This window comes from Crassostrea angulata, chromosome 6 (assembly GCF_025612915.1).
Source record: "Crassostrea angulata isolate pt1a10 chromosome 6, ASM2561291v2, whole genome shotgun sequence".
Taxonomy (NCBI): Eukaryota; Metazoa; Mollusca; class Bivalvia; order Ostreida; family Ostreidae; genus Magallana; species Magallana angulata.
In genome coordinates this window covers 55,999,799-56,022,255 of record NC_069116.1, presented here as the reverse complement: position 1 = coordinate 56,022,255, position 22,457 = coordinate 55,999,799, and the positions used below count along the sequence as shown (strand labels likewise).

Here is a 22,457-nt window from a genome sequence, read left to right as displayed (position 1 = left end):
ATTGACTTTTTTTTGGCCCGTTGTAATAACAGTGGAAATTTGATATACACAATAAAAATACATTAAACCGTCAATATTTTCTATTCTACAGTAAAAATGTCATAAATGTTATATTGTATATGTAGGGAATAGCTGCAAGATTTTTTGATTGATGACAATTTTCTATTGAAAAATTATCTTGATATCATTGATAAGTACGCTCGTGTCATATATAAAGAAACACTTTTCAATAGCTAAACATATTCATGGCACCATATTAGATTCTTGCTGAGGTTCCTCCAGCCTTCTGATGCTCTTTTGTTCATTTTTAAATTAACGATCATTACAGGTAGAAAAAATACACACACACAAAAAATCTGAATCTAGATTCAGTTTATTATTTTTTCTTGACAGCATAATTTCTATGAACTGTCTGTTCTGGCCATGAAATCAAATCTGCCCATAAAATCGCAGCCTAGAGATTAGAACGTACACAACAATGTGCAAGTACAAGTTAGATATATGTGTAATTCTCAAAATCTAATGCTAAAATGACAAATCAACATAAATCTTTTAGTGTAATGATTTTAATGTTACACATACATGTTTGTATCGTTGTAAACAATGAAATAAAAGAGTGAGCAAGCTCAAAAAACCCAAATCAATGATAGTCAGAGTATGCATTCAATACACACACAAATATAATAAAGGGCAAAACTTTAAAAAAAATCGTCACTTCCAAACTTCCTGTAAATATGCACATCTATACTTTTGTCTTTGTTTATGAAATTTTATTCAAGTGTTTTTAAGAGGAGTTGTGCTGACGAATTGATTTTTCAAATTGTATTGGATTTAGAGGAAATGCTGTAGTCTTATTTTCAATACAAGCCATGCTTTTTACCTACCATATTTTAGAAAATTCTGTGCAGCGGCTTTAGAGCTGACAAACTGTTCATTATTAAATCCGATAAATAGCCAACATTTTAAGTTCAGAAGGGTCAACGAACATTACAAAATAAAAAAATGAATCGGATTTTTTTGGTAATATGCACACCTACATAATGTGTTCATATTACCTATAAAGTTTTACGAAATTCTCTGCAGCGGTTAAAGTTGCTCTGATGACTGATTGGCTGACGAACAGGTCGAAAACATCATAACACCCCCCCCCCCCCCCCCCGCCCCCATCCTGCAACATGGTGCGTGGTGTATATTAAGCTTATGATAACCTTATATAGTAATATTGAACAAAAAACTGTTGTTACATCACTGAACTTGATACTCCGATTATTTGGGGTTTAATTTCAAATTAAATTTATATCTTTTTATCGCCATTTTGGTTCCTCGGGTCCGTTGGACTTTCCATCACTGAAGTCATATTCCTCCACCCCCATCAATAGCTTAGCTTCCTTTGTTGTAGCTATCTCGGGCAGTTCGGTTAGTTCTTGAATCCCCTCTTTCCCCGTTGGGTGATACATTGGGAAGGTAGTGACATTTTGACTTGGCCAGTGGGTTGTAAGAAGAAGATTTTCATAGGCTGTTCTTTTCATTTTGATATCTGATTGTTTAGCCCATTTCGCTGGCGTCATACACACAAAGACAACGTGGCGCCACCTATCGGAGTTTGGTCGGCCCTTTATCGGTCTCGCGTTATCATGAACCAAACGGGAATCCCACAATACCATTCCTCCCCTGGGGACAGGGACAGTTGTTTGTGGACACCCCAAATCGCTGTACCATTTTATCTCCTCGTCTCTGAGTTCATAGTATTCCATAGAACTTGATTCTTTCGCTGCCAAAGGAAAATGGTCATAGAATTCTTGTATGAATTTATGGGATCCTTTTAGGACCCTAAAGCAGTGATCAGAAGTTGACGACTCCTCTAGATACACTCCGCTCTGGTAGGCATGAAGACCCAGTCGGTTTGCTCCTTGGTCCAAATGGAGAAAGGTCTTGTCGTTGCGAAATCTTGGTTGACCTACAATAGTTATGTAAAGGCAACAAAACTTTATACATATAATCACTATCAAATGAAACGATAAGCGTAAGGAGGTTGTATGTTAGTGAATAGTTAGTAAATGGTCCATACAATTGTCTTCAAAATTATTTATTAATACAATTCGCAAACCTTAATTGACGTTTATTGGCAGAATAAGATCCCCTTGCATTCTTTAGTTGATGTATATTTAATACGAATAAAATTAAAAGTTGTAATATTTTCGTTGTTTGAGGCAGAGAAATACCAAAGAAATGCCAATACTCTATATTTATATTAATTAAAGTATGATCAATTTTAATGTGAACTAGCTGGGTGTGTATAAAACATTGGAGGGGTACCTGGCATACTCTCAGGTGGAGGGGACACTGCCACTCCGTCTACACTACTCAGCAACTTCTCTGTCCCCCAGATCTCGGCGAACACGGCTTTGACCTTGAGGCGGACTGCCCAGGAAGCGTTGAAGTGTCCTATTCTGTAGGACTGTACCAGGGACTCAAAGCTCCCGTACGTCCTGTCATTGTCTTTGTACTGGCGGACCCAGCTCTTGAACTCATCGCTATATCTCTGACATTCCTCCGGGGAAAGGACGTCCTCTACCACCGAAAATCCTTGATCCTCCAACTCCGCTAGTACACGCTCTCTGAAATTTGACAATTGTATGAGTGAAACTTGTAAAGAAGGTTCTGAGAAAGGTGATATCTAGAAATGTAACAATGTTTTAATCACCACCGAGTATCTCAAATCTCATGTTTATCTCCAATACCTCAATAACTGTTACATGAGTGACACCACACCCCTGCGAATGTGTTCGGAATGTTTTCTTTATTGTTGCTAAATATGTAATAAATCCAGAGGTACTCGAATGAAAGTTCACGAGACTTCACCGAGATTTGTTCAGTTCATGTGAAAATTTCGAGCGGAAGTATAAGTGTTCGGATAATATTCTCAAAATACGTAAGTACTGGTCGTTTTTTATATCATATCCTACTTGGATTTATATTAAATCATGAAAACCTTTTACGATGTTTGTCTTATTTCACCATCTAGCGGTTATTTACATTAAACGATAATATTCAGAACAGAGTTGTCGTTCGTGTTCATCAACGTGTAGAGTGGTTGAAAATAACATTGGGTTGCTTAATAAAATCATAGCCATGTGTGATGCTTGTGGTGTGCAATACCATGTTTTTAGAAAAATAATGGGTGTCTGTTTTGCATAAAAAAGTAGCATATCGAGGCATTTTCAAGGAACATTCTGCATAAAATAGTATAGTCTGTTTCACTATTGATGCTATTACTAGGTCAGGCGCGGATCGAAAATTAATCCTCGGGGGGGGGGGGGGGATCTCTACAAGCATGTTAATTGCTGCAACAGCAGATAAAAACTATTTTTGTATTGTTGCATTTATTTCTAGAACACATTTTATCCACCAATTAATAAAGATAAAGTTTAAAATAAATAAACCTCTAGATTTTATATTTTACTACAAGTACCTTAGATTCTATGGAATAGACTATAAACACGAGGCATAATTTTTACTGCGAAACTGAAAGGGTCAAATAAAATCACGTGGTCTAAAATTTAAATGACAATAACAATCGCAGGGGTGACCAGAACAAACATAAATTTCCTTTAAGATTATTATGTCTGAGCATCATATCAGCGTTAGCTTCTCATTCCCAGAATGTGTTACCACTGAGTTGAAAACCTCGAATCAAATATCACATCGACTACACGTCGACACATACCCGACGAAATTTGGTTCCTGTTAGAACAACGAGATTGGTTTTTTTTTACTACCAGGAACTTTTTACTAATTGAATTATAGAAGAGTTTCTGGTAAAAAATATTCATTCGCAATTTTGTGTGTCGAACTTCCTCCAACTTACTCTTTTGAACTCTTAGACACATTTATTTCTTTATCTTTAATAACCATGAGAAAGGAGTGAACAAATCACTGCAACGAAGAGATAAAAAAACCTTAATGTTAAAACGACATATGGCGTCAAAATGAAGGTGAGTATGCGCATGCAGTAAGGGGAGGCTGTTGCACAGTTACGAGGGGTTAGTTCTTACAAGTATATAAGCTGTATTATGCGAGGGGAAATTTAAATGTATATTTTGTCAGATTCAGAAAGAATATTTTCAACTGGATGTAATTTGACAGTAAAGCTCTGATAAAATTAACTAGATCATAAGGATACAACATCCTAATCAATAGTTAATACATGCAGTGGAACATGAAGATTGATATACCTTGTAAATTGCACAACGTAACATATATGATGGCGTCATATGATAACCAATTTCTTATTCAATGATTTAAATATTCAGTTAAGTTCTTACCCGAGCCAATTTTTTTTCTGATCAAATGTCCTTATTTGATGGGCTTAACAAATTTATTAAAATTAAATCTTAAAACGTTATTGCAGGCACGTAGCATCGGGGGGGGGGGGGGGGGGGGGGGGCTGCCCCCCCCCCCCCCCCCACTTTTTCTCGCAGCAACAAATTTTTTAAAATTTACATATAGAAAATTGAATTATCATGGAGTTGGCCCCCCCCCCCCCACTTTTTGGGAGTATGTAAAAAAATGATATGAAAATAAGGAAAAAAGGAGTGAAATTGAAGTTATATACTACGCCAGCCCCCCCCCCCCCCCCCCCCCCCCCCCCCCCCCCCCCCCCCGGATTAGGATTTTGAAGATGTTTGAAAACTTTAAATTTTCCTTTTTTTTTTTTTTTTTTTTTGCTTGTGAAGATTTTTTGGATGAGTCTGCCCCCCCCCCCCCCCCACTTTCAAAAACGATGCTACGTGCCTGTATTGTAATAATTTAATAAAATTCTCGATAACAGAAACATAGTAAAATAAACAAAATACATGTATTGACCTTGCTAGGAAAATAAAATGGTCACTGAATTCAAATAGTCACCACCACTTGATAAAAGTGTGTATTTAGTTTTGTGAACTCTTTACAACAAATATGAGAAGACTCCTAGCTTCCATACGCTTTCGTTCTTTTAACTTTTTGCGCATCGAGGGATGTCCCAAGCTTGCGTAAACTGATGGCAATACTTAAATTCTGTTCAGTTTTCGCCATATAACTGTATTTTGATCATTGACCCTTTGTCAAACAGTACCCCAAAATTCAAATTCGTGTTTAAATTAGTCCTTGAGAAACATTTTTTTAGAAATAATATCAGCGGGTTTTCCCAGGCGGCGCAATGTGTGACGTCGAATACTAGACTTAGTATTGCCAGCATTCACATCGGTCACAATACTTACGCTCTATTTCCCAAACTGTCTTGGAAAGTAACATTTTCTTTAAACAGGTACCCTGAGTGCACATTCACTAGGCATTTCTAGTTTTGTTTTTAAGAGTCTACCTGAGAACAAACGATTTGCAGAGTCCAAAAATGCTCTGTATTACTTTGTATTTTATTTTCACGGCAATGGTCATATGATCACGAATAAGCCTATAACTGAATTTATACTTTCAATCATATAAAGATGACAGTTTCAAACTCAGTTTACAGCGTAAGATCCCAGCTAACAACCTTTTGTTTTGAAAACTGTCCCAGAGAGAATATGATGTGTTACAAAATAATTTGAAACTTTTTTATACAGTTCTGGGTCTTGGTGTTATAAATTAGTGATGAAGATTTCTTCCACGCTTACATGTTTATAAATCGGGAGCGCCTATGCATTAAATTAGACGTTGTCAGTGGAACTATTGAGATTGACGATAGGAACATAACGTATATTTTCAATGTTCCAGGATATTGTTATTAATAAGTTTTGCGTCATGCTGTAGTTATTTTTACTGGATGGGTGTAAATACAAAACTTTACAATATGACTTATGATGCATTATTATTATAACTTTACTTTTGCAATAAATTTACAATACGACATTGGGTAATTATTTTGAAATATTCATATTTCGTGATAAATTAGATTGCGATCAATTAACTTCGAAGATGTATAATCTGTTTTTGGAATTTGATTTTAATCAACTCTCCTATGCAGTTACTCAGACAAACCGAAAGTGAAACAGAGTTTGGACCTCAACACAAATCATTGCTGCTGACAAGACTTAGTTCTTGAAAATAATTGATAAATTCGATGTAATTTATGCTAAAGCATTGTTTTTCAAAGAAACTTATTTATAAATACCTTGAAAATAGTAAGTTTTTAAATGGTACGAACAATTTCAATATTTTTTGTAGTCGTATGTATTCCTACGCCAGAGTTCAATATAGTCTCGTCCAACTCGACGCTCGGCTGTCTGCGAAAATCCTTGTCGGAGATTGACGGTGTCAACCGAGCGTTTGATTGAACGAGACTAGAGTTCAATATTGCTTGGATCCATACAATGTTAGAGAAATATTTCTATTGCTGATACATAGCTTGATTGAATTAATTTTATCTTTAAATATTATTTAACATGATTCATATGGTGTTTTTTCGAAAGTCCAAAAATTCATATTATAAAAATGTGCGTAATTCAAATTAGAAACTATACATGTACTTGTCATGCAAAATAACATATCATTGATTTTAAAATAAATAAACATCGACAAAATCAACTCCCGTCAGTTCTTCAGTACTTTGATTATACATACATGTACATAACCCCCCCCCCCTCCAAAAAAAAACCTACATGCAAATCTCATGATATAGCAACAAATATTTACATTTTTCTGTGTCTTTGTGATAACACGTACTACGATTCGGAGTCCAATAAATTGAAATGACGTATTGTTGGGGCGGAAGAGGGGTTTGCATAATAATATTCTAATATTTAATCGTACAATTGCTGAAAATTATATAAACATAAGTAATAAGGAATCATACTTTGAATCCATGAATAAAATACATCTGTAAGCCCTTTGGGCTTTATTGGATTTAATCACGCCCCGACCGAAATTACCATCTAACAATAACACCAGTGTATATTACATCACTCCTCTCCACATTTGGTCCAGTTCTACACGTAATTTTGGAACAATCCTCGTATATTGTTAACATTATATTTAACTGAGTTAACTTGGTGATGTTTAGTTTTGTACCTGTACAACAAAACAGTGAATTTGGGGTAAAATCGTAACGTTACGTACCTGTCCATTTTTCTCATCTCAACGACTTCTATGATGATTAATATTCTATTTTTAACTATTGATAATAAACACAGGAAGTGTGTGGTTGTTTGATATATCAAAATAGTGGAGATGTATGTTTGTTTATATTGACAAAAATTAGTTCTCATCAACAAGGTCCTCTCATCTACACTAGTTATTCCCTCCCACCCGTTATCACAGCTGATAAATTGAAACTGAAAGTAGGCAGATAATATTAGAGTTATCTTCCCTTGGATTGTTTTTAAAAAGGAAAAGGAACAGCATATTATTCGGTAATCGTTTTGAATAGTTTATATCAGGATTACATCTTTCAGAATTACACTCAGTATGTATTTTTTTCTTATTTTTTATATTGTACTCTTAAGATTTTATTTCGCTTACTGTTATTGTGACACAGTCACACAGCAGAGTCTCACACTACTGATGTAATAAAGAAATGTTCGAATTTTCTCTGATGATCTGCTGATGATACGCCATTGTTTTCTGTAGAGAAGTAGATATGTATAGTATACATCCCTGTGGGTTAAAGCTAACGTTATACCTATCCTTTTCTCAAAAGTCTCATTTTCCTCGACTAACACCAGGAACGTTATCCAACATAGACGGATATAAATAAAGATTTATGGTTACATTGAAATTAATGTTAAAACGGGCTTGGCCCTTAAATTGTGTTCTGCCCCAAGATATTTATGCAGCACATTTGGACGAATTTTAATAAAAGTACACATACCTGTGAAAGAAGTGCAATCAAAATAGTTGAAAGGGATAATTTCCAAGATAATTTCATCGACACATTATCATCTTTCACTCAGGAAAAACCACAAGAATGAAAACAGATTCCTTACGGAGATTTATAATGGGGAATGTTTACATCTTTTCTCCATTCGGAATATGTAGCGCAATTTTTCAACGTTAAAATCCGGGCTTGCTGAAATGCAAAATCCCCGTAGACATCACAATTTTTAGCAATGTATTGAAACCTGATAAGCTAACCGGCTGGGGCATTTTGACTGAGAAATCTTGAAAAATTTTTAATACTTTTGAATGAACATCGTTTGATGCCTGAGGTATTTATAAATATCAAACAATTAAACAAAATGTGAATCCAGGATATCTTGGGACAGAGTATAGTTAGACAGTCACTGGTTTGCTTTGTTGCGGTTGTGATTTATCAGCTTTGTATTTTAATTTCTGAATGATAAATTTTGGGAAACATGTCCGAGACAAGCATACAACAGCTGTACTATGAACAAATCCTCTGATAAATAAATTTATTAAATATACTTCAATGCTCAGATATTTATCTTAGGAGGTCCATGAACCGTTTCCATAATAATTTGTGCCACGTTACATTAGATGCATGGTCAAACTTGTTATACTAAATTAATGATAACATACATATAAAGGACTTCTATTTTTTCATATGACTTTACAATATTTTCATTATTATTCCTCATCAAGGTATAACTATATCTCACGAGATATGCGAGGAAAACAAGAGACTTGACTTAAGGACTGTTATGAATTTAGGGCGGCCGGTGATATAAATTCAATCCCATGTTATCATTTATCATTTTTTGTGGAGAATTTCAATAGTAATACATACCCATAAATGAAGTTCACCAACAAATCAAAGTATGTTGTCATCACAATTGACATACAGTAATATTTTCTATCACATGTAGCTCTAGCCAGATGTGTAGCCGTACATGAAATTCAGGTTGACAGACCTGAGAGCTACCATTCCTCTCATACAAAAAGTTGCAATTTACAGCACACAAAAATCTTGTGCTAGTTTTCGGCTTCTTAACCTAAATTCCCTAAACATGTTGTACAAATGATTGATACCAAAAAAATCCCCAAACATTTTAAGATAGATGTTATCACTTAAATTGCCTCTTAATTTCTTTTAAACACCCTTTATACCATCCCCATAAAGTGAAATAGTGTGGTTTGTTTGCATGTAAAAATGGGGACTCTCAATCTGCACATACCATAAATGTTTTTTTTTCAATTTAACATACTTCACTTTCTGAGGATGATGAGTGTTATAGAGAAAGTCCAAAGCAAGTAAAGTGATACTAGTATAGATCTGGTGTCAGTAGTAAAGTTTCTGAAGAATTTTATGGTGTTATATTAGTATTTCCACAAGGTGCATTTTTTAATGGCATATGTAAGTTAGTGAATAAGGTTAATAACTAGTCCAAAACTAGGACCAGTTCTGGTACACCTTAAATTGCGAGGTCTTTGAATGGGAGGAACTATAATTTTACAGCATGTCAGCTCAAATTTTTCCATATAGCTACAGATCTGCAGCTACGTATACATGTAATAAGTTATTTTTATAAGTTTATAGCTATAGTTTTTGATCATAAGCAATCATATTGGTCAAACCAGCATAAACAGATATAAATGTACATATACTGGTTCATAGTTTACCTTTGGATCGGGGTTCTTGATCCATGACTCTTCAACAATTTGACTGAATTGACTTCTTTCAAATCTTTTGCAGCATATTTAGAAGCATCATTTTGATCTAAAAATAGACCTTGCCCAAATGATATTGATCAAGCAATTATAATTGGGGATGGGGGTGATGGTTGTGGTGGGGGGGGGGGGGGGGGAATATTTCTGATATTTTATTTCAAATATAATTGATGGTATATACATGTATCATAAAGTATGAAATATATTACTTTAGTAATCCAAATAAAATAGGATATACTAGCTGTCATTTATTATTTCATATTCAGTTTTCTAACTGATGCCTATTGGCGTGTATTTGACTACGTTAGGGAGATTGAAGATTGGGTGTGTCCCAGTAATTATGTCTTCCTCACCAGTAATAGGATTGGCAGGATCAATGTCGATGAAATTGCATGAGTCTACAATGTTCAGTTTAAGAGACTAGATCCCTATTAAAATTTCTTTGTTATAATGGATTTACTCAGTGTTACCTGATTTTTATTAAAGTTTTATTATAATTAAAGTTTGATCTTCATTCTTTAAAAAAGAAAGGGGGGGGGGGGGTATTTAACAAAAATGAACTCAGACTGGCACACATTTTATAACCATTTGTTGATGGTTACATATAGCTATATGTACTCTGTAATGGATACATCAAGGCAGCTGTGCTTATTTCTGACAGCTCTGTAAAAGTATACATGCACTACACTACCACATGAATGTATAAACTTGATCTTTTGGCTTCATGCTGGAAAATGCTCATAATTCATTGAAAGTTGTTACCTTCCTTTGTACCAAGATCTATCATGGAGTCAATTAGACCTATTTACAAATCATTGCCTATTAATGTAGGTGCCCTTCATCAGCTTCCCCAAGTACACCAGCAATCATGTTAGAACACTGGTGGATCTCCTCTCTGTAGAATGTGATTGTACAAATCAAACTCCTCTGCATTTGACAATGGGTAGGTTTATCACCCACACACAGCTGCTAGTTCTGATGGTTAGTGTGCAAGGGTGGGAGTGGGGGTGGGGAGGGGGAGGGGGTGTAGTTCTGATGGTTATACTGTACAAGGGTGGGGGTGGTAGAGATATTATTAACAAGCAGACAGGGAACACTAAAGCCTCTCTGTATTTTATTGTTACTGATTTTTGTGTGGTACAATTAAATAATTTAAACTTGAGCTTAATTGTACCTGCAATATTTTCAAATACATGCAGTTATAATAATACAAATATTGATAAATAATCATTTGATTTGACATTAGATTTAGATTTAGCTGCCATTGAATACAATGATAATTAAGGCATCATGTTGCATGTACTAGGCAGTACACTTTGGTCAGACTTGAACTCATTTCATTGATAGTTTATATTTTGTAACTGGGCACAAGTTTTTGAGATACTTATTTCCTTGTGATTTTTCCTCTGTATTTTCCATTGTTGTATTTCCTCATCTGATGACAGAGGGGATAGGTGGTCAATTGTGGTTTTGATTGTTTTAAGTGTTCACCGAAAGGAATAATGTACTTTGAGGGCCACCAAAGCCAAAATCATCTAAAATCATACAAGACTATTGATTCTATTGTTGTTTGTTTTTTTTTAAGGGAAGGGGTGAGGCAGGGGGATAAGAGAGTGTCTGACTAGTAAATTTTGGACGCATGCACATTTTAAAAGTTCTTTTAGCCACATTCTGCAATTTACTTTGACTTTGATTTGACTTGATTTAAACAGAGTAAACAAGTCATATACATGTAAATACCATTAAATTAGAGTGGAGGAGTACTGGATACCTATTAAATATCTATTTTTGTATTCATACGTCCATTATATATATTATATATCTGATTTAAGGTTTTGTGACAGAGCCCCAGGACAACGGTAAGAGAACGCAGGGAGATTTGTTTGATGTGTTTGTACAGATTTATATATATAGGTGTTATACATGTTCTGTGCATCCACTACTGTCATATATCAGAAGTTTGTGGTAGTTAAATGACGAATAATGATAAGTTTTATTTCTTTATTTTTGCTAGTTAAAACATTTTTTTAAAAACCGATTAGATATTACGAACAATATCGTTGAATTGAACAATCACATGAATAAAGTAAAATATTGTATTGACTATTCCTTTTTACTGACGATGGTCTCTATTAACGTACAATAGTTTGAAGAATTGTCAGCTTAATAAGTGCTGTTTTATAGCGAATTCGCTATAAAAAATTGCGAATTCGCTATAAACGTATAACGAATTACGGCTATAACGAAGTTTTTTCTGTGGTCCCCTGAAATTCGCTATAAACGAGTTTTGCTGTAAATACCATTAAATTAGAGTGGAGGAGTACTGGATACCTATTAAATATCTATTTTTGTATTCATACGTCCATTATATATATTATATATCTGATTTAAGGTTTTGTGACAGAGCCCCAGGACAACGGTAAGAGAACGCAGGGAGATTTGTTTGATGTGTTTGTACAGATTTATATATATAGGTGTTATACATGTTCTGTGCATCCACTACTGTCATATATCAGAATAATGCAATTCATACAGGTAATGACAAACATGCTCCATATGTTATCCCATTATATCAATTAGTACCTGAGCCACTATGTATAAGGCACAGGGATGCCTGATTGACTTCAAATTACTTTTACCGGTATGACACTGGAGTACGCATATACCAATATGAAAAGATGCAAACTTATGAACTTGGAATCAATATATAGTGTCCACTATGTCAGACATTTTGATATATTTCCCAGAGGGCTTCCAGATACATGTATTAGTTACATATTGATTCGTAATTTGCATCTATGATATGACATATACTATTTGCACTAAAAGCCCTACTGACCACTCAGGTGAAGTCAACTGGAACCACGGACATGCATGGACATTGAGAGAGCCATGTGTTGTCCCAATTCGTTAAACCTAAGGTCAGGCCATTTCTCTCCAGTGGGTTAAGCTGTTTAACTACTGTGAAGATTGTTGACAATAAGTTAGATTATAACTCATGCCATTTTAAACACATTTCAACATACATGTTGTGCTTTATATATTTTGCTACAAAGTTTTTATTGTGAACAAGTTGACCGTGATCAGCTGTTCCTTGACTACAGTTGGTTCAATGAAGTTATCATCAAAGGTAGCGTATTTTTTTGCACATTTTGTATAGATTTTCTCTCAGAAAACTCTAATGCAGATCATTTTGAAGTGATCTCTTGTTTTGCATGCCGTATTCAAAGCCTGATTGATTTTTGTGTAAAAGAGAAGAGAGCAGGTCAGATGCATTTTTTCATCGATGCCAGCTTGATTCGCTCGCCCACTAATCGATACTGCTGCACAGTTATCTGGGAGTTATGAATCAGAACTTTGGTAACTCCGCATGCGAAGAGTGCAGGGCAGTTTTCATAAATGGACTGATAATTATTGAATACTAATCATGCAGTTCATTCTTTGACCTAATTATTGATATTTGATTGCATTATTGTTGTTTAAGGTCAGGATTTCTGTGCTTGTGGAGGCTATAGAGAGAATTACATAACTTGCCTGTTGGTATGTACGCATTTGTTTATACATTTACTTTTTGCCCCCAATATAAAGAGATTTGTCACTCCGTAAAGTACAGCATTTAGCAGGTTTCCATTCTTTTTGCTGTATTGATCACTCAATGCTGATAACAGTTAATTTCAGTGTGACAAACTTGTGTTTTTTGGAATCTCTTAAGATTATTGAAATTCCCTGAGCCTCAAGCACTTGCAGTAGGACTATGGCTATGTTGTAAAATTTCTTTTGTCAGTGCTTGATTTGTGTATATCTGGGTATTGTTGTGTGCACCGTGTAATGGCCCTGTATTTCTGTGACAGTGAATCAGCGTAATAAGACTTCAGATTATCAAGACTGACGTTATAAGATTTGCCTCCATTTCTCTGTCACTCACTTTAATTTATTTCCCCATAATTTGGGTAAACGGGTATTTAATTTTCTATAGGCGATGGTAACAGGTCTCTCTTTGAGAATGATAATTCATGTTTTCTCAGTAAAGAATTTTATGTCAGCTCAGACTTCTCATGTGTCAAAAAGCTCAATGCAACCTGCATGAAATTTCTTGGGACATTGCGTCTGTCTAGACTCTGTCTACTTAGGTATCTATAGCGCTGCTCTAACTCTGTCAGACAAGACAGACATTCTGAGTATTAGCTCATTGCTTTGTACTATTGCCTGATGTTGCAGACTCACTCATGAATATATGTACATATGAGTATACTCAGAATATCTGCCTGTTTATTTATGTACATATGAGCTAGTATACTCAGAATATTTCAGAATATCTGCCTGTTTATTTATGTACATATGAGTATACTCAGCTCGATCACTAATGAATATTTACATATGAGTACCAGTATTTAGCGGTGGCTGAGCTCCGAGGACTAAGTATTGGTATAATTTTACCAAGTTGATCATATACATGTACCATATATACACTTGTAGCAAGCTCTGAATCAGCTCTTCAATGTATTTGAAGATTGTGTTCATTTGGACAGGTAATTGGTAAATTTTTGCTGCTCTATGATTCTCAGGGTTTTGGGGGGTTTTTTTCGGGGTGGGGGGTTGATTTCTTGCACAAGTAGCCCTCCTTTTAAGTACTGGTATCTGTATATTTTATTATTAAGTGTATGTACTGGACTAAATGTGGGGGAGGATCTAGTCCTTTTGTCCCAGTTCACTCAGGTTGTTTACACCATGCAGCTGACAGACGTCAGGGCCTTTATGTTGATGATACATTTCAAAGAATACTCGACTAACATGTTTCTGTGTGTACAAGTTTCAATGATAGATCAAAGACATGCTATATGTGTTCAAGCATGCACAAAAAGGGCATTTACCTACTGTGTTTGTACTGTGTATACAGAGCGGGGCTGTACAATGGTATATATATATGTTTGAACATGAAAAGAGTAAATTCTTAGTGATACTCATTTCAGTAATCTGGCTTTATAGCCACTTAGTTTACATTGGTGAAAGGTAAAAAAATTCACACTTTCTCCATAAAAAAAAATACTACAGCTCTGGCTAAATTAGTCATGCTGGTGTTTTCTTGGGTCTATTTATAGATGGCACAGAAACCGTGTGTCAGTTCAATGATTGCTTGTTGGTGGTGGCGTGAGGGGTAAGGAGGAATCTTCTTAGTGCGGATAACAGATTACACAACGAGACTCTCTGTGGCTGAAGGTAAAATCTTACTATTCAAATCTTGTCATCTCTCACAGTCAAAAATATTTGTGACATATTTAGTAAGGGGTCTTCCCGATGTCTTAGGAAATTTTTTCTTCATTATAAATGCAAGGTCAGGGGTGAAATGTTTGTTATTACTGACAGTGTTGATATATTTATATAATTATGTGGTGTGTTGTGTGTAGTTGGCCCAATAACAGGTGTATTCAGGTCAGTTTTTTGTTTTGATGCTCTTGTTTTATGTTGTCATTTTGTCAGATAATTAAATGGAGGAAAGTACTTTACGGCAGCGTTAATTATAATGTAACCCCTATAGTAAATAATCACTTTGTTGTACTTAGTTTTAATATGTGTGTGAAAGTGGCTCAGTGGTAGAGAATGTACGCAGGGTGAAGGAATTAATGGTCTGGGGCCTCAAACCAAGATTAAATTGTTTGGAGCTTGTTCCGTAAGCATTCTTCACAGGCTTTTATTAATCATATAATCCCTTTGAAGGATTTACAGTTTCCGGAGTTCAATAGCTTTATTTCTAGATGAATCAAAGTGACCAACACAACATTCTGCTGGTGGTCAGTGACATGCTATAAATAAATCTAATTTATGGCTGCTTTAGTGTCAAGAAAATATGTTTCAATAGAAGGCGAAGTGGACATTATCTTAGGTAAACAGAGGTTGATCTGAGGTAATCCTCCAGCTTTGAGGTCCTGTGGTCCTGCCCTGGTTACCAGTAACATTTTGTGTATCGATTGGCCATCTGTTGGACATTCTATGTTTTAAAATTCAATGGAATTAGTCAGAAACTAGCCTATGTAGGGATAAAGCAAAACGGTTACTGTTTCTATCCAATGGGGTATATATGAAAACAATAAATAACTTTTATTATAATTAGGTTGAATCATCGTTGTTTAAATTAAGTTCTTTCTTTCTTTCTTTCTTTCTTCTAATGGTCAGATGATGACTTGTCAACCAGTTAACAATTTTACCCACACTTTCTGTAAGTTTTTTCTTCCGTCCTGTTCGCTGTAGATACAGGGACCCCGGAGACACAGAGTGGTACATGGTGAGTGTGTCGTCTAGGTCCTTCAACTTACTCACACTCATGTCTCTGTCGATTGTCAAGATTCCGGGACTTAGTCATATTTCCTTGTGTTTCTTTCTATTTTTGTTGTCGTTGTATCGAACTGAGCCTTGATCTCAATCGCACCTTTTGCAGGACGTTGACTTCATGACATGCTCAGTGACATATAACATATTGTGTCTTATGGAGTTGTGTTTGACCGAAAAAGGTGATGAAGCAACACATGTCATATTTGATGTCTGATAAAGTAGCTTTTGCCGTAGAAGTCCCCAAGAAAACTCTGTTGTGAATATACTGTAAGTAATTTACCAACATATATGATTATTTTATCATGTAAATGGGGATGGATGAGGGATTAAAATACCGTGGTACAAGGAAGGATGGTCTTGTTTTATACTAGCTGGACTCCTGTATCTAAGTTTAGGGAAGTAGAAAAGAAAGTACCCCTAGATAAACACATTTGTCTAGGTTTGATATAGACTGAAGTTATCAATTGTTTTAATGAGGGATGAAGTCTTTGTGTCACTTTGACATAAGATACGACTGTGTGTATTCTGATAGGTCACCATGACCCACTCTCTGATGAAGTTAACATGCGCTGAACTGCACTGTAGTGATGTACCAACAGACTGTGAGAGAACAAGTCTTTACTGTAGGGAATGTCACCTTGGGAAGATTTGAAGGTAACCTTCCTATAGCTGTCACAGGAGATGCTTTGTCTAAAGCACCGTGTGGATTCGAGGTGTATAATTGTCCGAGGTGCCATGATTAAACTCTGTAAAATCTGTGATGGAAATCAAACACCCGAGGAATTATAAGAGTGAGAAATCGTAATTCAGCAGGGTACCATGAACATCAAATATCTTTTTAAATTTGTCATAAATCCTCAGATTTCTTACTCGATACCACAGTGCTTGATAAGGGTTTGCGGGTAAATTTTGTGTAGTGTTAGAATTGCGTGTATAAGTACACCCAACACTTCACCGTAGACATCTCTTTGAACTGGTAGATTACAAGGTGTAATAATTATGTGGGTCTAATAACTTGAGACGAGGTGGAAAAACCCCACATAGTTGGGCTAGAATGAAAGTAGAAAGTGGTCTGATATGTAAAGTTTCTGCCTTAATGGCTTCTGAGAATCTATGGGTCGTTACCCCTTTATCTCATCTTTCCTGATCACTTAACCATTTCTGTAAATTGAGAAAAAATATTTGGATTGTCACACAATCAAAGTAAAACATTTATGTTTTGCTCATGATGGTATTTACAATACCCAGGACCGATGTTCCATATGAATGATAGTTTAAAGAATAATGGCAGTATTGGATGTATCAGAATGCTATAAAGTCATTGTGTAATGGAGAGTAGTCATGGTCCATGGGGCATTCAATGTAACGCATTGCAGTAAAACGAAAGTCCTGTCCTAGCACGTAGAGGTCAATTTGCTCCGTAGTGAAAACTTTGTGGAGATAATTTGAGTGGACAGAAGGGGGTGTGAAGTATGACTGTGGGACAGTAGGTCGAGCGATACAATAGTTACCTGTGATATTATAGCTACCTGTAATAATAATCCCATAACCACGCGATAACAGACCCCGCTCTTCACCTGAAAGCTCCTACAGGGCAAAAAGTCAACAAATTTAAAATGATCAATTTGTTTATCAACAATCTAACAACAATACATTTAAGTGTTACGTACCTGGAAGGATTACTAAGGTCTCTCATTTGACTTTCAGATTTTTAAAGTTTACTGACCAATAATTTTCCCAAAGATTAAGGACCTCCAGAGAAAATGGATGGTTCTACAGAGAAGGTAAGTCTGTCCTCTGAAAGAATTTGTGTTGTATGCTTCCACATATGTTGTCTTGTCTTTATTGTTACTAACTCATAGATAAGGAGAATGGGGGTAAACAGAAAAGGTGTGAAGTTCCTCAAGTTACAAATGAAACCTTTGGAGAGAGGTGCAGTTTTGGTTGTTTTACAAGTCTTAACCTCTGCAGCAAGATCTGGGTTATCTGTCAGGGATCTTCGTGTTCCAATGTAATTCCCAGTGTGTGTGTGTTCTCTAGTTCATGAATCAGTTGCTTTGACTCTCACCAATACCTCCACGCAAAACCTTTCCTGTGTCTCTGTGATCTTGTAAGACATCAAACTTTTGAAGATATATATCAAACAGGGCGAAGCCTCTTTGTAGTCTGTTTACTGTAAAATATGACTAGAATTCATAGGAGATAATATTTTTATCAGCATCCTGTACTTTTGAAATCTTTAGCAGTTGTTATTTATGAATGTGCACATGATGTACTGCTTGGAAACTCTTCAATTCTGGAGAACCGTTCAGTGCCTGTTAGCTGAGTCAGTAGGTCGCTGCAGGCCAATTTCTTCAGGGAGCTGTCACTTCAAGTTGCATTCAGTTGGGAGTCTCTCTAACTTTTTGTCTTGCACTTGTTATATAATCAATAAGCACTCACTGCACATGACTCCCAGGAGTCAGCAGACTCAGCAGAAAGGGGCAGGGATATTATCAGCTCTTAGTGTCAGCTCCCATAGGCCATGGCAGGCTCAATGAGTGCATTCTATTTTGTGGAATTGCCGAGACTTTATTTTTGCTCAAAGAGGCGCCTTTCTTGGGAACTTCAGGGTCTGCTTTTTGTAATGCCAAATTAAACAGTTATTAGATACATGAACCATAGGCAGTATGGACTGGTAATTGTCTTATTTGACCTTCAAGCATGTCTTTATTGTACAGACTTATCAAAGGTCTAAATCAGCTGATGATCAGCACTTCATTAAACTTGATCAGTGGGTAGAAATCATTTATAGTCCTACAGATAGACACAGTACATTAATCAAATCTATACAGGAGAAGAAATGATGGAGAGATAAGGCCAGTGATGAGAGGAGCAGTGGCCCTAATACACAGGGTAATGAATTGTCAATGATGTATGCAATCCCTGATCAGAGGGGGCAATGTTTCAACTCAAGAATGCTGAAAATGTTGATGACCCTCTCTTAAGAGAATTAATCAATGTCCATGGTGTTTTTAGGAATTTTAGGGGGGAGGGGGGTCAAAAGGTGGTTCTTATCTGTGTAACCTTGATGTCTTTGGTTCTGCAATTTTGGATTCAGAATATTTTTTAAGACACAAGGTTAGATATAAGGTAACTAAATCTTTATCAGACAAAAATAGAATGATGCAATAACCTAGCTATTCTTGAATGACCTGAGGTTTTAAAGGACAACAAACTTCTGGTTCTAGAAGTCAAAAGTATCTAATTATATCCTGTTCTACTCAGGGATGGTGTATACTGAAATGTAGGCCCACCAGATGGCGGCTGCCAGCAGAAATTGGCACCGCTTGGACACTGACAGATTTCTGGAACTTCTCTGTATCTGTTTGACCTTGATTATCTCAGGGTTATCTAAAGTAGAGAAGCAGTTGATATAAGAGCATTGTGTATAGATAATGTTAATTTGTCAACAGTCAGATTAATTTACTAGATATACTGAAAGAACAGGGTCAAAGGTACATGATGTTTTAGAGAAGAACAATAGAAAGAAATATGTAAGCACACTTCTAGAGTCAGCTCAAATACAAGAATGGTCAAAAGTATGGTGGCTTTACCACATGCAAGGTCAAGCATATTGTATTGGCTCAGATTGCAAGGTTAAGAGTTACTAGGGCATAGATTGTAAAACCTGAGGAAATTGACTGCAGTAGATTAGAAAACTCGGAGAATCAGTGGAGGAGATGAAAGAGAAGAGTTGATGTACCGCTGGTTAATGGCCGGCCACACCATGCTCCCTGACCATTGTGAGGCTCTTAATTACACTTCCAGTGAATGGCAGGGATGTTAGTTTTAGTACCTACCTTTTTCTAACCTATCATTGCACCGGACCACAGCAAGTAACAGCTCATAAAGCACCGGGGATACCCATTAGCTGGACCTGACTGAGGCCAGGGGAATCTGTCCCGGGCCATTTCACACCCACTGCTCTTCAATAGATTTCATTCCAACCTCATGGACCACCTGTTTAATCTTGTAATAAAATGGAGAGACCTTATTCAGCAGCACTATTAATTTATGCATGGGCCAAAACTTTAAAGACCCAACTCCTGAGTTTGTCCTCTATCAGATCCCATACATCACACATAAAGTGATCCAAGATCAGCAGTAATTAATCCACAAAGATAAGTTCTGACCTGCAGGCCAAATCTGGTTGACATTAAAGAGGTGGCCATGAAAGAGGTGTGTGAAATCTTGGTGCTGTGGTTCTATTGCAAGGTCACCAAGTGTGGGGAGATTACATTGTAGTGATCAGAGAGCATCTCACCTAGAATTTGCTGGTTACTGAAACAGTTAGCTCAAATCAGGTAAATTTACACCTTTCTATAATTGAAGTTAGTTCCTGATTTTTATTTTTTTTCAATTTAGCAGTGTAAGGAGTTATTCAATGTTGTCCGTTTGCTTTAGGTGAGAAGGATTGTAAGATGCATTTACCGGGTATATATTTCTCATCTTTAATCAGAGGTACTTATTTCTTGTAACACTCTGATAAGAGACAGCCAGGGAATATGTAAAATAACTCAAGTACATTGTCTGAATTGTTCTTCAGGTGTTATTAATGTATCTGTTTGAACTTTGTACACATCATTTGGAAAAATGATCTTTAAAAAAGAAGACTTTCAAGTATTTAGATGTACATGTAGATATTATCATTCAAATTTTTGAAATCATAACTGATACGAATGCAGTCTTAAAACTCATTTAAAATTTGGTACATTTATCTTACGTTATATATTGGAGCATTCTAAAATGAAAATGGCTGGTAGTCTGATTTTTTATAAGAGCTAGATAGTGATATCTTAGGATTTAGAATGAATGACTGCAGATTTATTTTATGATTTCTTAAGATTTCTCAAGGGCATTCAAGGTTATGGTGACTTTGTTAATTGATAGGCCAGTCTGAGGGTTCAAGATTGAACTGATAACAGTGGTGAAACTCGATAGACTTGTCATATCTTAAAATGTAGAGGCTTAATTTTCAATTAAAATTAGAAATTTTAGAATTCCGTCTCTTGAAGTATAATTGAATAGATGAAATAAATTGGCTAATGATAATGTTTACAGCTTTAAAAATAATTCTGAATCAGAAGGTCACATATCCTTCATTATGATTGAACTTTCATTTTTATACAGAAGAATTTTCTAGTTTCGATACTCAAGGTACAAATTCCAGAAATATCAATATCTATTTATAAACAAGTGGGATTGATGCTCAGTTTACTCTACGCAGTGCTTGGAAGTTGACTTATGTGTTGATTTATTTCATGCAAGCAGGCATCGAAGTTTCACTTTCATTGAGTCACTAGCCAGTACTCTAAAATGGTAAATATTTGGTTTGAAATTCTTTTATCACGATAGATTTAAGTTTAGACAACACAGGTAAATATTTACCAGTTGTGATTCAATGCTTTGGGGAGGAAGGGCTAAATTGTCAATATTTACTCAGTAATCTTTGGATAATCTCATCATTTTATGGGTGTCAGTTCCAGGATTCAGGCATTCATCAATAGATATTATTTCACTTGCATTGGGAGGAAAGGTAAATTGTTTATAACATCACTGATAGTGGAAACGGTTGTAAAGAGAAAGTAGCATAAGTACATTGTGTTGTTCAGGCTGTATATTAATGGAATCTGTGCCTCCAAAATGCATAATTATTTGTTATTTTATTATCAGAATGACAAAAAAAAGAAGAGGCAAATTAGGATTAACTGTGTGAAAGCAGTTGTAAATGGTTGTACAGACTGCATAATGAAATATAAGCATTGAATTTGGTGTATAAAAACATAAAGCACAAGGTAGATATTGGAAGAAAGTCTAAAGGTAGTAGCTGATGAAGTAATCAAGTAAAGTTCACTAATAGAATGCAGGTTTATTTTGGATCTTTGTATACATTCAGAGTTCCAAGAAAATTCCTCTGTTGAGGTTTTTAAAAAAAAAAAAAAATTCAATATGCTGGATCTTGGCAAATCGTTAATAAAAAAGTGATCAGATGTTTCTGGCTCCTGGGAGTTAGAGCTGATGTTTATGCGATGTTAAGTGCGGAAGTTTTTTGCAGGTTTGTATGATGTATGTTCTCTGATAGGCAGGTGGGGGGAGGCCAATATGTAAGAGAATATGATAAGGATTATCAGGGGCAAGGGCCATGTCCCTCCTCCCACAGATTGATAGCTTTCTGCCCATCAATGGACCGACCTTCACCCTTACTGTATCAGTACAGAACAGATGTAATGGATCATAAAACTTTATAAAAAATTAGAAAGAAGAAATTTAATCTTTAGATCAAAGCAGGCAGTATGTAAATCACAAACTGTGTAAGTGTGAGCTTTTTAGGAAGTGGTTTTCTTTGCTGGGTATATACATGTATATATAGACTAGTTATTAGAGGAATGGAGACTATTAGAGGAAACCAGGTATTGTAAATTCCTAATTCAACGCGAGGAACTAATATCCGCATAAAATTGCAAGAAGCACATCTCGCGGATTTT

General features: G+C 35.7%; 2 protein-coding genes across 8 annotated transcripts in view; one reads left to right on the top strand and one right to left on the bottom strand.

The window, feature by feature from the left end:
- Window positions 1–401: 401 nt before the first annotated feature.
- LOC128190801 (uncharacterized) lies at window positions 402–7,231 on the bottom strand. Its single transcript, XM_052863001.1, has 3 exons — window positions 7,096–7,231; window positions 2,317–2,618; window positions 402–1,957 (listed from the first exon to the last, which is right to left on the bottom strand). Exons 1-3 carry the CDS (start codon window positions 7,110–7,112, stop codon window positions 1,305–1,307), a joined length of 972 nt encoding a protein of 323 aa, XP_052718961.1. The 5' UTR covers window positions 7,113–7,231; the 3' UTR covers window positions 402–1,304.
- A 191-nt stretch (window positions 7,232–7,422) lies between these two features.
- LOC128190019 (tripartite motif-containing protein 2-like) overlaps window positions 7,423–22,457 on the top strand; it is a 28,867-nt gene continuing 13,832 nt past the window's right edge. Inside the window, exons 1-4 of one of the 7 annotated variants that reach the window (XM_052861875.1) lie at window positions 7,425–7,441; window positions 13,088–13,143; window positions 14,703–14,820; window positions 17,638–17,714. The gene's annotated coding sequence lies outside the window, so the exon portion shown is untranslated. Of the gene's footprint in view, window positions 7,442–12,349; window positions 13,144–14,702; window positions 14,821–15,874; window positions 16,198–17,637; window positions 17,715–20,256; window positions 20,277–21,150; window positions 21,292–22,457 lie in introns of those variants that run through there. The other 6 variants (XM_052861877.1, XM_052861876.1, XM_052861881.1 and 3 more) reach the window with 6 other exon arrangements.